The following is a 15,745-nucleotide window of genomic DNA, read 5'->3' on the forward strand; positions in this document are numbered from 1 at the left end:
AAAATGTGCCTCGTTATTTTATTCACTGTAGCTTTATTTGCCCAAGTGACCTGCAGTGACTAAGGCGCCTAGAGAATTATGCTGTTTTATCTTATATCTATTACTTAACACTTAAGCCTAGAAATAACTCACACTGACACCTTAACTAATAAATAAGACACGGACACCAACTGCGTAAGTTTAAAGGTCATCTAGGATATTTATTTAAAGATGGTATGACCCTAATTGTTTAGGGATGGCAAGAAGAAGCACTTGAGACCAGCACCCTCAAAACGCGGATGCCCCTCATGGCGGCGACCAGGTCGCCCCACTCGCTGGCATCACTCAAATAACTTGTGCGTACAGCCCGCTCCGCAGCGGCATGCCACGCCCCTCCTTGGGCCAGACGCGGGCACTTCCAGGAAGTGTCCAGCGCCCCACCGCGTTGAGTCGGGACTCGCCTACCTTCTTGGCAGAGGGGCGGGCCATACCCTACGGAGACCACCTGACACCACACTTGAGTGCTGGTCGAGAGCGCTCAACCGCCGATTGTAAATCAAACTAAATTCAAATTTGGTGAAGGCTCAAAAAGCCCATGTAGCACTTTAAAAGGGGAGGGAGGGTGGGAATCCAGACTCAAAGAGGAAGTCCTTCCTGCCTGCTTGCCTATAAGTACCCCTCTCTAAGCTGACGCCCCCCAGCTACCCCATAGGGCAGATCTACCTGCCACTCATTATTTGCCTCCGGCCTTATCTTGACATTCACAACTTTATTTAACTACTGCAAATTCACAGGCTCTTAATTACACTCGAGCCTATGCAGCCCTCGTTACATCTAAGGCGCCTAGAGAATTATGCTGTTTTATCTTATATCTATTACTTAACACTTAAGCCTAGAAATAACTCACACTGACACCTTAACTAATAAATAAGACACGGACACCAACTGCGTAAGTTTAAAGGTCATCTAGGATATTTATTTAAAGATGGTATGACCCTAATTGTTTAGGGATGGCAAGAAGAAGCACTTGAGACCAGCACCCTCAAAACGCGGATGCCCCTCATGGCGGCGACCAGGTCGCCCCACTCGCTGGCATCACTCAAATAACTTGTGCGTACAGCCCGCTCCGCAGCGGCATGCCACGCCCCTCCTTGGGCCAGACGCGGGCACTTCCAGGAAGTGTCCAGCGCCCCACCGCGTTGAGTCGGGACTCGCCTACCTTCTTGGCAGAGGGGCGGGCCATACCCTACGGAGACCACCTGACACCACACTTGAGTGCTGGTCGAGAGCGCTCAACCGCCGATTGTAAATCAAACTAAATTCAAATTTGGTGAAGGCTCAAAAAGCCCATGTAGCACTTTAAAAGGGGAGGGAGGGTGGGAATCCAGACTCAAAGAGGAAGTCCTTCCTGCCTGCTTGCCTATAAGTACCCCTCTCTAAGCTGACGCCCCCCAGCTACCCCATAGGGCAGATCTACCTGCCACTCATTATTTGCCTCCGGCCTTATCTTGACATTCACAACTTTATTTAACTACTGCAAATTCACAGGCTCTTAATTACACTCGAGCCTATGCAGCCCTCGTTACATCTAAGGCGCCTAGAGAATTATGCTGTTTTATCTTATATCTATTACTTAACACTTAAGCCTAGAAATAACTCACACTGACACCTTAACTAATAAATAAGACACGGACACCAACTGCGTAAGTTTAAAGGTCATCTAGGATATTTATTTAAAGATGGTATGACCCTAATTGTTTAGGGATGGCAAGAAGAAGCACTTGAGACCAGCACCCTCAAAACGCGGATGCCCCTCATGGCGGCGACCAGGTCGCCCCACTCGCTGGCATCACTCAAATAACTTGTGCGTACAGCCCGCTCCGCAGCGGCATGCCACGCCCCTCCTAGGGCCAGACTCGGGCACTTCCAGGAAGTGTCCAGCGCCCCACCGCGTTGAGTCGGGACTCGCCTACCTTCTTGGCAGAGGGGCGGGCCATACCCTACGGAGACCACCTGACACCACACTTGAGTGCTGGTCGAGAGCGCTCAACCGCCACTGCCTTGGCACTCCTACCCCGCCGGGTTAAACTGTGCCACAAGGCCCGCCACCCTAAAACAACAACCTACGCCCTAACTACACTAAACTAGTGAGAATGTCCTGCAGAAAAATTGCCATACCGGGGTCCGATAGGTGAACCCCGTCTGGCCTATATAACTTGGGGTTAGTTTTCACAATGGTGGGATGCCTGACTGCTTTACCACCCTTCGCCACTATGTATCTGGACACTGCGTGGTTCACTTTCTTTCTGGCCTTCTCAACAGCCTCTATGCTCCGACACCCCCGCCATTTGAAACGGGGCACTATGTCAGACCATACCAGTAATACACCTGGCCAACGCTCCTGTATCCTCGCCATGTCTTTCTCAATTTGTATGGTTAATGCAATGCCTGTCCGCTTGACCAGGTCATTGCCTCCCAGGTGTATTACTAAAACATCAGGTACGCCTAATCTCCTAGCTTTGGAGACTAGCAGGTCCCACAGGCCATCCCACTGAAAACCCCTAATGCCCAGCCAGTGCACCTCCCGTGCCTGAGACAGCACCGGGGCCGCGGCTGCCAATGGGTGCCTAGCAGCCCAATATATGTATGAGTGCCCCACTAACCAAACCCTGCCCAGAGTCCGTGAGGAAGGGGGAGGGGCTGAAAAAGAGAAAACCTAAGGTTAGCATGTAACATTATACTGTAAGACACAACTGGAATGCATTGACTATAGACCCGAGTGAAGGGGAAAAATCTTAAAAAACCTCTGGTGGACTGTTGGGGGAAGCCAATTGTAATTAAGTCCCCTGCAGAGGAAAAAGTAAAAAAAATTCCCTTCACACCGTCGATTCCAGGACGCTAAAGTCCCAAAACCGATTGTAAACAATATGTTTTCGGGTCAGCGCAACAGGCGCTATCTACAACTTATCTAACCTTATATATTTCTTATAAGCGGCTGACTACCACCTCCCCACCGCTTGAACTGAGGATGGTGGAAGCCCCGCTGCGGCTGCGCAAGTTGCCGCCCCGATTCTGAACGAATGCGTTCCATACTCTTTCTCGGGGAGACCCAATGCCGCGACACACCTCCGAAACTGGAATCGGGTAAGTGGCCCCACCTCTTTGTGTGCCAGGAACTGTGCCGCGGTGCCTGGTCCGCCCGAGACATACTCCTCAGCCAGGGATACAGGACATATCGCCTTATTGCAGTGCGCTCTCAATGTAATCCAGGCGCCCTTACCCGCTTGGTCTGTCTTAGACCTCCCTATCTTGCAGAGTATCTTCCCCTCACGGAAAACTACATTTTCTTTGAGGAGCCCAGAAAGCGCGCGCTTGTTAGCTGCCACTAACTCGCTTACTCGAAAGGCCCCAAAAATTGCAAAGGAAAAAGCCACCTTGAAGAGCGCCGCCTCATAACTATTCTCTGCCACTCCATTCAGACACTGCATAAGGTCCCCCAGCATGCCCTCATCTACCGGGCGACGTGAGTCTGGAACCCCTGGCTGTGCCCTAGCCCACCCCTTTAGAGCCTTGGATAGTACAAAAGACCTGGTAGGGTCTGGCTTGCCTAGCAACTTGGAATGGAACGCTATCCCAGCCAAAGCCGCCGCCATAGCCGACTTTGACCTGCCGTTTTTATAATGTTCCCAGACGAAGGCTAGTAACCGGTCCTCGACCGACTTACCCTCTGCCTCCGGTGAAACCCGAAAGGCTGACCAATCCCTCCAAGCCGCCCCATAAGCTCTACGTGTGGACGGGGCCAAAGATAGCAGGGCCAGTGACTTCATGCCGACTCTATGACCTGCCATACAAGAGGGGGACATCTGAGCCCTGTGACAGCAGCCTCTGGTGCCAGCTCGCGAAATCTCTCGAACTGGAACCTCGAGAGTGCGTCTGCTATACTGTTGTCGACACCCGGACGTGTCGGGCCCTAAAGTGTATATTGTGCTGCAGACAATGCAAAACTAGGTGTCTTAGCAGGCGCAATGCTTCTGGCGATGTGGCCCTCTGGTTGTTAATCGCATGGACAACTCCCATGTTGTCGCACCAGAACACTATGTTCCTGTCCGCCAACTGGCTGGCCCACAGCTCGACCGCCACAATTATGGGAAAGAGCTCCAGCAGTAACAGATTGACCGTGAAACCGCGGTCTATCCATGATTGTGGCCATGGCGCGCAGCACCATTCTCCCTGCAAGTAGGCCCCAAATCCCGTAGAGCCCGCAGCATCCGTGTATAGCTGTAGCTCCACACTGGAGGCTGGGTCCGCCGGCCACAGCAGCTCCCTGTTAAACTGCTCCAGGAAACTGGACCAGACTGCTAGGTCACCCTTTATCTCCTGCCCTAGCCTGACTGTATGGTGTGGGTCTCTTACCCCCGCTGTGGCCCTCTCCAGCTTCCTGCAGAACACCCTCCCCATAGGAATGATGCGGCAAGCGAAATTGAAAGATCCCAGCAGCGACTGAATCAGCCGCAACTGGACCCTCCCCTTCCGCCGGCACTCCTCGATCAGCGCCTGCAGCTTTGCCACTTTATCTTCTGGAAGCCTGCAACATCCACCCTCAGAGTCTATTTCGATACCCAAATATGAAATCACCCTGGTGGGACCCTCTGTCTTGTCAGCTGCTATGGGAACCCCCATGGCTGTCAATATGTCTTTGGCCCTTTCCAGAATGCGCTCACATGTGTCGTCATCTCCTGGTCCCACAAAAAGGAAATCATCCAAATCATGAGCCACCCCTTTGCAGCTCGCACTTTCCTGGATGCACCAATGCAGGAAAGTGCTGAATCTCTCAAAGTAGGAACAGGAGACCGAACATCCCATGGGCAGGCATTTGTCAATATATATGCCCCCTTCTAACCTGAAACCCATAAAGCGGAATGAAGTGGGGTGTAAGGGGAGCAGCCGGAAAGCGGACTCAATGTCCAGTTTCGCCATTAGTGCCCCTTGACCAAAACCCTTCACTATCTCCAGAACTTCATCGAAGAGCTGGTAATGCACACTACACTGTGATTCCGGTATGGCGTCGTTGATCGACCTTCCGGGGGGGTAAGACAAGTGTTGTATCAACCTGTACTTCCCCGGCGTCTTCTTAGGGACTACGCCTAAAGGGGAGAAGCACATGTTGGGTAAGGGTTCGGCCGCAAAGGGGCCCGCCATCCTTCCCAGTTCTATCTCTGCATACACTTTTTGCCTCACAACCCCTGGGAAATCCCTGGCCGAATTCAGGTTTTTATGGGATCTCACTAAAACTGACTCGGGTATGGGTAACCGAAAACCAAACTTAAAACCTTTAAATAAGAACTGTGCCGCCTCCCTATCGGGGTAAAAGGCTAGGCGGCGAGCCAACTCGTCCAGGACTATGGGGGAGTGTGCCTTACTTGTTGCTAGGCCCTGCCTCACCCTGTTCCTGGGCCCTTCCAGACTTGCAGGCTTTTCCTGAGTGTCCTGCCCCACACCAACGGCACTCGTGCCTGTAGCGGCATTTTGCCCCTCTCTCACATTTGCCGTCGTTAAAGGCAAAACACCTGCCTTTGCCCGGGGTCTTCGCCCCGGGTTTCCCCCCGAGAAAGGGCTTCCTGCCTGCCTGCTCGGTGGATGGCTGACCTTTCCCAATGACCTCCAGCCATATCTCTACATGCTTGCACCCCATGGGTATGTTTGTGGACCCCTCGTGAGCCCGACGAAACTTCTCGTCATAGTCCCGCCATGCCCCATTCCTGTAGCTGATGAATGTCTCGTTTACCAAAAATAGGTAGCGGAGAACATTCAAGTGCTCATCTGGCCTGGTGCTCAGGTAGCACGAGGAAAAGATGAGGAAACCCCTGAGCCAATTGTGGAAGCTCTTAAATGCGAGCTCCCCATTGGCTGAGGATTTCTTGTCCTTGTCAAATTCCTTTTTCATATCAGCCGTCAAAGTGAAGAAATCCACAAACTTCCCCCTCTTAATCCTCTCTTTAACTCCCCTACGGAGCCCCCTGGCTATGGCTGTATTAGAGCAGTGGACCTTATCCCCAGCCGTCTCTGTAACGGGGGGGGGGGGTGGCGCGTCCCTTTGTTTGCGCTTTGTGCCCTTGACCCTCTTGGCCACGGCTCGCGCAACCAACTTTGCAAGCTTGCGCGGGCGCCCAGACTGACCCTCATCCCCGCTACTAGCTGTGGAGTGGTAAGATGAGGATTCACATAACGAATTGTCAGTGTTCTCACCATCCGTGGATTCGGCCCCGTCCTCAGGTTCAGGTCCTGCTTCTTGCACCGGCTTTTCTGAAGGCCTGGGCCTTGCCGATCCGCCAGACTGCCCTTCATCACCGGAGGCGCCCCCGGTGACCCTGTCGCTTGCGACCGCCATGGCGGCCGGGGTAGATGACCTCTGACCCGACCCGGACACTTGCAAGATTCCTTGCGCGGCCCGGTCCGAACCTGTAGACATGTCGGGAGACAAATGCAAGGTATTACCCCCAGAGCCTGACGTCGCAGAAAAAACAGCCTCTCCCCCGGGTGCCCTTCCCCTTTCTGCACTCCCCGCGGGTGTATAGTGAGGGCGCGTAGGGGTGAAGTTTGGCTGCTGCCCATATGGGTGTGGCTGGACCCCACTCTGATAGGGATGCTGCAACCCTGACGCCCAGCTAGGAGTGGGCTGCTGCTGGAATAATGGCCAAGCCGACCCGTAAGGCCCCTGCGCCGCCCCACCGTGCTGGTGGAAATATGGGAAAGATGGCTGCTGTCCCCAGGTAGGCTGGTGTGACATTGGTTGCTGCGCTGGTGTGTACCCTGTGTGGCCGGTGGATACCGCCGTCGGGAAAGGCCAGACCCCCTGCTGGTGTGTGGTGCCCGTGGGCTGCTGAAACTGCTGGAAACCTGGGTAGAATGCTGGTTGACCTAAACCCTGGTGCCCTTGCTGTAAGGGAGCTGAGTGAGGAAACATCCCCTGTGGCGCCTGGTTCTGCCCAGGGCCCTGGTGCCACGCTGCCTGCTGCCCCGGGTAAAACTGAGCTGTGGTAAGCCCCGTTGCATCCCCGCTGCCGCGGGTTAAGGCCGGTGGCCCCCCAGAAAAAGCCCCCGTCTGCGGGGCAAAACTGCCAGGCAGTATAGGCTCCCCAGTGTGTGCCAGGGAGGCCTGCAGCGTGACCAGTGGCGGCCCCCTTAGTAACGCAGGGAGCCTTGCTGGGCCCCCCGTAATCACCTGCATGGGGCTGGAGCTAGTTGTGTGCGGGGTAGATGGCCCCCCTCTGTCCCCATAAGGCAGCGCGTACATGGGGGCCCCAGGAGCTGGAGGAGGTGTACTCATCCCCCCTTGTTCCTCCTCGCGGTGGACCTGCACTCTGTGTACTCCTGCCCTAGTGCCTGGTGACATAGTGTGGGCAGCCAGCGCCTCGGCCGAGGTGCCTGGCATGCCCCTGCGTGTTGGTGTGCTACCCGCCTCGCTAGACGCGGTCTGGCGCTGTGATCTGGCAGCCGCCGGGGACCGCGTGATCCCCGCGATGTGAGCTCCGCTGCTGCTGGGACTGACTGCTGACAGGGGAACAATTCCGCGCTGCAGCGCCGGGGAGAGAGGGCGCACAGCCTCGCGCTGGCGCTTTGTGGCCTCTGTGTACTGGGCCATGGCTGGCGTTTTACCACCCCCACGCCCTGCTACAGTGATCAGGGGGCGGGCGGCGTCTGCCAGCCAACGGGGGGGGGGGGGGAGCGCTGCGCTTGGGACGCCCTGACATCTTTAAGTAAAGTAACTAGCTGCAGAACAGAGAAAGTAGAAATACTTAGCTTCGTTTGTCCTTGCGCTTGGTTACACAGGATAGTCTCAGCAGAAATCCAGACTCAAAGAGGAAGTCCTTCCTGCCTGCTTGCCTATAAGTACCCCTCTCTAAGCTGACGCCCCCCAGCTACCCCATAGGGCAGATCTACCTGCCACTCATTATTTGCCTCCGGCCTTATCTTGACATTCACAACTTTATTTAACTACTGCAAATTCACAGGCTCTTAATTACACTCGAGCCTATGCAGCCCTCGTTACATCTTCTTAACATGTTTGTATAGAATGTGAAGTTCTAACGATCCAACGGCAATAATATATAGACCCTGTAATTATAGATACATTACCAGAAGAACATAAACAAGTCTATGAGTACTAGGGAGCTATTTATTATGTTTACTAAAATAATGTGAATAGGGGTGTTTGTGAAGAGACCTACAAGGTTTTTAGTTAGATTAGAGGCACCGGTAGCGGAAGATATTAATTGTACAGTAGTCCATTAGTTATGCCTATGTGCATAGATAAGTGTCACAAATCATGCTATTCTATGCATTTGGCAATTCAATTACATTACATACTTCCCCAATCTATGCTCTGGCACCCTGGCAGAACTCCTATTTCTCAGCTTGGCTTTCCTACCATATTGATGGCTCTCTCCCCCCGGAATTATTATTGTTATTATTAATATTAACATTCATTTATATGGCACCACAAGGGTTCCACAGCGCCTGACGATAAATGAGCGAAGAACAAGAAAAGAATGAATTACAGTAAAATGCAATTTAGGACAAGTACATGGCAAATACAGACAGTTCCATCAGGGGACAGGACACTGATTCAATTATCAGGGTGGCAGAGATATATAGTTAAGAAAAGCCCTGCTTGTGAGAGCTTACATTCTAAAGGGAAGGGGCAGACAGACTGGGGTGACACACACAGGGTTGGAAGTGAGAATAAAAAGAAGGTTCCCAACATACCTGCTGGCTTCCCCAAGCATTGCCCCACCATCATCAGCATCTGTTCCCAGCCATGTTGGTACATATCAGGTGGCTGCCCAACCACCACCTTGTGGTCGGCATGTTTTTTTTTAGCTAAAGGTTATGTGCATGGGAGAGGGGTAGTGATGCAGCCTCATCTATCTGCCAATGTGACAATGATTAATGTTGCTGTGCATCAGGAGCTGAGGTACAGGGGTGCTGAGGGGGGGGGGGGGGCAGGTACAGTTTACTCGGGCCCAAGCCTGTCAGGGGGGCTGGGTCTGGAAACACAGTTTTTTTTTTTATTTGGTGGCGAGTGCGCTGGGTCTGAGTGCGCCGTAGTCAACTTTTCAGCGGCAGCATTGGGAGTGCGGATGTGGGTGGACGCGGGCCAGCATGGGGGCAGCAGCATCATAGAGGTCCTTCTGCTCTCCATCTCCAGGGCCTGCTGAGATCCCGCCATGTGATTTGGGAGTTTACTCCTGGCAGAGCATGTAACCCCTGGCAGAGCAGCTTATGTTAACCCCTGGCAGAGCATGTAACTCCGGGCAGAGCATGTAACCCCGGGCAGAGCATGTAACCCTGGGCAGAGCAGGTTAATCCCATGGCAAAGAGTATGTTAACCCCTGGCCATTGGCGATGTCATCAAGCCGGCAGTAAGTAGAGTCAGGCTGCCAGTCTGAAAGGGGTCTCAGCCAGGTGGCACCCAGGATGTACCCATGCACAAAATCCCAAGAATGACCCAGCTTTGCAATGCCAAAGGGGTATAAAGCAAATGAGAAAGGTAAGGAGTTCCCATTAAAATTCTACTTATTATTTATACTTCATAAAGGTTCATTACCTGGTAACACACACCACAGAATAATGTAGCTGCAATTAACAAAATGCAGAACTGTGACAAAAGAATATATATGCTAAGTCACAAGGTGGACACAGAGCTAGATGTGAAATGTGCACCAATTTAAATGTATTGTATACTAGAGTACGTGTACACTAGCAATGGGAATTATATTAATTGGGGAACGGCTATTAAAAAAGCAAAGTTATCCAAGCTTCACTATGTAATCTGTACATACCAAAAAAAGGCATTTGGATAAAATCTAGTGGAAAATAGTCCAGAGAAAGCATACATAGATGAGATAATGAAAACACAAGAATCAGCCTCTTTATCTCGCGGCACATTCTGGGGAGGGAGTTTAAGTGCAATATGTTTAGACACACTGCCCCGAGCACAACTGAAAGAGGGAAAGAAAGAGTACCAAAAATCGGGCGCACAATAACTGATATAATTATATGTTATTATTATTATTATTATTATTAAAGCGTCACCTGCAGCTCTCAAATGAGGACCTCTGTGTTCCTCAATGATACTCAAATGCAATAAATAAATATATATTTAATATTTAGAATGTGACACCTTGCAGCCTAGCGGGCAATCAGGAGCCGCTAGGCCGCAAGGCGGCCAATAGCGGCATTCGGGAGGCGGAGCCGCACGATGTACACAAACACCGTGCGGCTCCCTGCTGTCCGGCTGGTTTCGCGTTCTCGGTTTGTTTTTTTTGCAAAGACCCTTACCTGGACTACGTCGCCCTGGGACAGGTGAGTATGGTTTCCTTCCACAGCTTCCTCCATGGATTTCGTCGGACTCCGGACCGCCGACAGCGAGGACGACATGGACAGCGACGTCGACATGGATCCAGAAGACGACACAGGACCAGAAGACGACACAGGACCAGAAGACGACACAGGACCAGGGCTACCTACGGGAAGAAGATAGGTAAGTATCAGTATGTAAGGGCTTTGTATGTATTAAAGTTTTATTTTAAGTGTGTGTCAGTGTGTTTTATTGTACTATTTTTAATACTGTGGCACTTCAAGACCCAGCGGGCCCTTTAATGCCCCGCAGGCTGGGACTTGTGGTTCTCCAAGTCCCAGCTTGCGGGGGAGGCTTGCTGGGACTCATAGTGCCCCAGTATTAGACAATAGATTATTCTATTTTTTACACTTACTCACTCGATGCCCACAGCCCAGGGGCATCGAGGACACCTGACCAGGCTGAAGCCTGGTCAGGTAAGTCCTGGAGGGGGGGGGGCTTTATTGGGGGTTCCCCACTCCCCCAGGGCCCCTGGCCAGGCTGACTGGTCAGGGGGTTAATGCTTTGGCCGGGGGGACTTGTATAAAAAGTCTCCCCCCGGCTGTGGCATTACCCTGCTGGCTGGTTTGGCCTGGGGCTGGTTCTTAAAATACGGGGGACCCCTAGTCATTTTGTCCCCCGTATTTTGGGAACCAGCCCCGGACCTGGAGCCTGGGGCTGGTTGTTAAAAATCGGGGAACCCCTATTTGTCGGTTTCCCTGATTTTTAATTACCGGCTCCTTCAGCCTGATGCTGGTTACAGCTGTGGGGGGGACCCCACGCTGTTTTTTTTAAATTTATTTATTTAATTTTTCTATTTTTTTTACACCTTGCAGCCTGCACGGATCTGACTGATCCGTGCAGACTGCCTGTACGAATTCGTATTTGCGGCCATATATATGTGCCGCTAATACGAATCATTACACCATCGGAGGGTTACAAAGCAGTCATATCTGACTGCTTTGTAATTTCCCCTCCGGAACACGACTTTGCATACGACTGAAACAGTCGTATGCAGTCGGAGGGGAAATACCAATACGAAAAACTAGGTTTTTCATATTGGTAAATTTCCCCCAAAGTTACAAAAGAAGGAAGAATTTTGCACAGAAGAAATATAGATACATACAAAGTAAAAACAGTTACTACACAAATGTATATAAAAGGAACATTAGAAACATGTTTGCATTGCTCATAGTTTACAGATTAACAATGCAAGTATTGCGGCTTCTAGCGTACATTTCAATATAACTCATGTGGTGCACCACACAGAGCAGCAATAACACAAGTCTGGGATGCCGAGTTCGACTCCAGTCAGAGACACTTATTGTTTTTTGTTATTTTTTATTCATGATTAATTATTTTTTAATGTTTTTTTTTTATTATTTTTATTATTCTGGATCTATATTTTTGCTAAATTATTAGATTTATTTACCTCATCTAATATTGATAGATATTATTTAAATAGCCAGATATATCACCTAAATTGCGATATAATAAATTCAAAATGGGAATTTTTTCTGCTCCAACGTATGTCACATTCAATAAAGAACCAGAGAGATCCAAATTCACAAACTGACTATGCAGAAAACATCTGCTCCAACTAACTATATATATTTTCTCAAAATGTTACTAAAAAAAGATAAATAGGTACATAGAGGATGAAAGGAAAACAAAGATATTATTTCCACTCTTTCCTCCATAAACACATATAAAGAATTATTTGACCTATTCCTTAATGCGAATACAGATATACTGTAAGTAACACACAATGGGGGGTATTCAATGTTCTGGTCACGGCAGACGAGCTTGCTGGCCTGCCGTGACCCAGTCCCGTTCTCGGTCAGCTCGACCGAGAACATGCAGGCGGGATTCAATGTCCCGCCTGCAGCGGGACGAGAAAGGGGGCGTGGCCGCGAGTTGCGGCCGGGAAGTGACGAGCTGCAGCCGGCAGCTCGTCACTTCCCGGCTGTTCTCGGCAGAACGAGCCCGACAGCTAGAGATGTCGGGCTCGTTCGGTCAGGAAACCCTGTTCAATGCTGTCGGGGAAGACAGCATTGAATAGGGCCCGTCGAGCATCTCCCCCACGGGAGATGCTCGACGGCGATTGAATATCCCCCTTTGTTTCCCCCCCACCCTACATGTGTGGCCTGTATGGCACATCACACAAGGCTTTGGGAGAAAATATCTGCAGATGGGTAGGGAATTTGCTGTGTAATAGAGAACAAGGGGCCTTATTTTGGTTCATTCTTTCTGACAAAATCCTTCTTAGATGGACAAAACCATGTGCACTGCAGATGTAACATGTGCAGAGAGAATTAGATTTGGGTGAGTTATTTTGTTTCTGTGCAGGGAAAATACTGACTGCTTTATTTTTACACTGCAATATAGATCTCACTTTGAAGTAAAACCCCACCCAAATCTAATTCTCTCTGCACATGTTACATCTGCCCCACCTGCAGTGCACATGGGCCCTTATTCTAATCTGTGCGGTACGGCCCGCGTGCGGCCGTACCGCCGATGTTTTCACTCTGCACATGCGCAGAGGTCACTCTGCGCATGTGCAGGCGAAATCGCCGCACACAAAAATTATACGCCGCAAAGGGGGCGTATAGGGGCGTGAGGGGCTTGATAGCCTCATTTACCTATGTATACGCCCAGCGTTTCATGGGCGTTCCCATGCAAACGCGGGGCGTATGCATGGTAATGAGGCTATGATGCCAGTGATGGGGGCGGAAAGCTGACATCGCCGGATGTCAGCTCTCCGCCCCCAAACAAGCTTTCACACGGACAAGTGTCCGTGTGGTCTCAGCTTGCGTGAGCTGGTGGAGCGTGCGGCCCTGCCTTCGATGGTCGCCGACCATCGAATGCAGGGGGCAGCTCCCACCATGGTGGAGGCGTACGCCCCACCATTTTTCATGCGGATCGCCAGCCGTCTGCGTACGGACGGCCGTGGCGATCCGTATTGTAGGCGGGGATTGATTTGTGCGGCCGGAGCAACGTATGCGGCTCCGGCCGCACAGATCTGAATAAGGGCCATGGTTTTGCCCATCTAAGAAGGATTTTGTCAGAAAGAATGAACCAAAATAAGGCCCAAAGAGTGGTTGTAAACAGTGCAGTATCAGATACGGAGTGGAGTGCCACAGGGCTTGGTTTTAGGGCCCATTTTATTTAAAATTTTTATTAACGATATTGGGATGGGGTTACTCAGCAATGTATCCATCTTTGCGAATGATACAAAACTAAGCAAAGTTATCAAATCATCAGAAGATGTCACCACGCTTCAAAAGGATCTTGCAAATCTAGAGGAGTGGGCTAAAAAGTGGAAGATGAGGTTCAATGTAGATAAATGTAAGGTTATGCACCTTGGGAGACACAACCAGTGTGCTAGTTATTTTAACCTTAGCAGGAGGGAACTGGGTAAGTCAGTACTCGAAAAGGATCTGGGAGTCCAAATAGACAGCAAACTCGGGTGTAGTGCCCAATGTAATGTAGCAACAAAAAAGGCCAACACAATTTTAGCATACATTAAAAGGGGCATGGAAACTAGGGACTCAAGGGTAATTATGCCACTGTATAAAGCATTGAATACGGAGTACCATTCTGGGCCCCTCACTATAAAAAGGAAATCATAGAATTAGAAAACAATCCAAAGAAGAGCAAAAAAGCTTATTAGGGGAATGGAGAACTTAAGCTACGAGGAGAGATTAAACAATTTTGGACTATTTACATTAGAGAAGAGACGTTTAAGGGGGGACATGCTCAACATGTACAAATATATCAGGGGCCAATATAAGGACCTGTCAAACACCCTTTTTTCTTCTAGAAAGGAATCTAGGACGCAAGGGCACGAGTATAAAAAGATTTTGTTCAGCTAGAAGAAAAAAATTCTTTATGGTCAGAGCAGTCAAACTCTGGAACTCTGTTCCTGGAGAAGTGGTGTCGGTTGATTCAATAAATATATTCAAAATAAGGTTGCACAAACATTTACTGGTTAAAAACATCCATGGGTACAAAAAAGAAACATAATCTGTCTTTAAACTATCAAAACATACTATAAAGCAATGGATAATCTATTATATTAACCTAGGTTGAACTAGATGGACGCAAGTCTTTTTCAGCCTTAACTACTATGTAACTTTGTAACTATGTAAGGCGAAAACACAACAACCCCAAAACAATGGGCTCATGTCCCACACAAACCACCCCAATCAACAGTTGATCCACTTTACATTCATTGTTTAATCAATTATTTTAATAATGCGTCTACAGTATTCTAGAAAAAAGTCGACCTATACATATATTTATTTATTTAGTTTTATTATGTTTGATTAGCAAAAAAGATATTAATTCCCAAGGTTATTCAGTTCAATTGACTCGTTGAGTCCAAGGGGAGAACCCAGGGAGAAAATCCAGAATGCCTCCCTTTTACATAAGATGGAAAAACGATCTCCTCCAGTAGCGTAACTATAGCACCGCAGCCCCCGCGGCCGCGCGGGGGGCGCTGTGCATGTGGGGGGGCTGCGGTGCTATAGTAATGCCCCATCCCCCGCAGGCTTACCTGTCTGCGCGTCCCGGCTCCCCTCCTGGCTTCAAACAATTCTATGGAGACGGACCACGATAAAATGGCTGCCCCATAAAGCAGACAGTTCTCTGAAACTGTCTGCGGTATGGCGGCGGCGACAATAGCAGAATTATTCAACAGTCACTAGCTACTGGAGTAATCCCAGAGGACTGGAAAACAGCGAATGTAGTCCCACTGCACAAAAGTGGAAGCAAAGAAGAGGTAAGCAACTATCGACCAGTGAGCCTTACATCAGTAGTAGGGAAATTGATGGAAACACTCTTAAAAGAAAAGAGCAATTTACAGGATCCAAAACAGCATGGGTTTACTGGGGGAAGATCATGTCAAACAAATCTTATTGACTTTTTTGACTGGGTGACTAAAGTAATAGATCAAGGTGGGGCTTTAGATGTAGCTTATCTAGACTTTAGTAAGGCTTTTGACACTGTCCCACATCGCAGACTGTTAAATAAACTTGAAAGCTTGCGATTGGATTCTAAGATAGTTGAATGGATAAGAGCGTGGTTGCAGGACAGAAAACAGAGAGTTGTAGTAAATGGAGTACAGTCAAAGGAGGGAAAGGTTACGAGTGGAGTACACCAGGGATCTGTACTTGGACCAGTGCTTTTTTTTTTTTTTTTCAAAACTTTTTTATTGAGTCAAAGCATCAAAACAATACAGAACGCAATTCTGTGTTCTCAGGCATGAGAGTCATATATCAAAGATTCAAGTGTACAAAGAGGGGTTACATAGTAACAATAGAATTTCCCAATTTTGTGGCATGAATTCAAGACCGTAGTCGTAAC

At 49.6% G+C, this 15,745-nt stretch overlaps 1 protein-coding gene across 2 annotated transcripts in view; it reads right to left on the bottom strand.

Annotated features, from left to right (window-relative positions):
• POLA2 (DNA polymerase alpha 2, accessory subunit) overlaps positions 1–15,745 on the bottom strand; it is a 189,706-nt gene that overhangs the window by 102,363 nt on the left and 71,598 nt on the right. For both annotated transcript variants that reach the window (XM_083164934.1, XM_083164933.1), the window contains exon 4: positions 10,321–10,505. In XM_083164934.1, coding sequence (XP_083021060.1) covers positions 10,321–10,437 — 117 coding nt within the window. In that variant the 5' untranslated portion in view covers positions 10,438–10,505. The remainder of the gene's footprint in view (positions 1–10,320; positions 10,506–15,745) is intronic.

The sequence above is a fragment of the Crinia signifera genome, chromosome 11, assembly GCF_055691185.1.
Source record: "Crinia signifera chromosome 11, ASM5569118v1, whole genome shotgun sequence".
Lineage (NCBI taxonomy): Eukaryota > Metazoa > Chordata > Amphibia > Anura > Myobatrachidae > Crinia > Crinia signifera.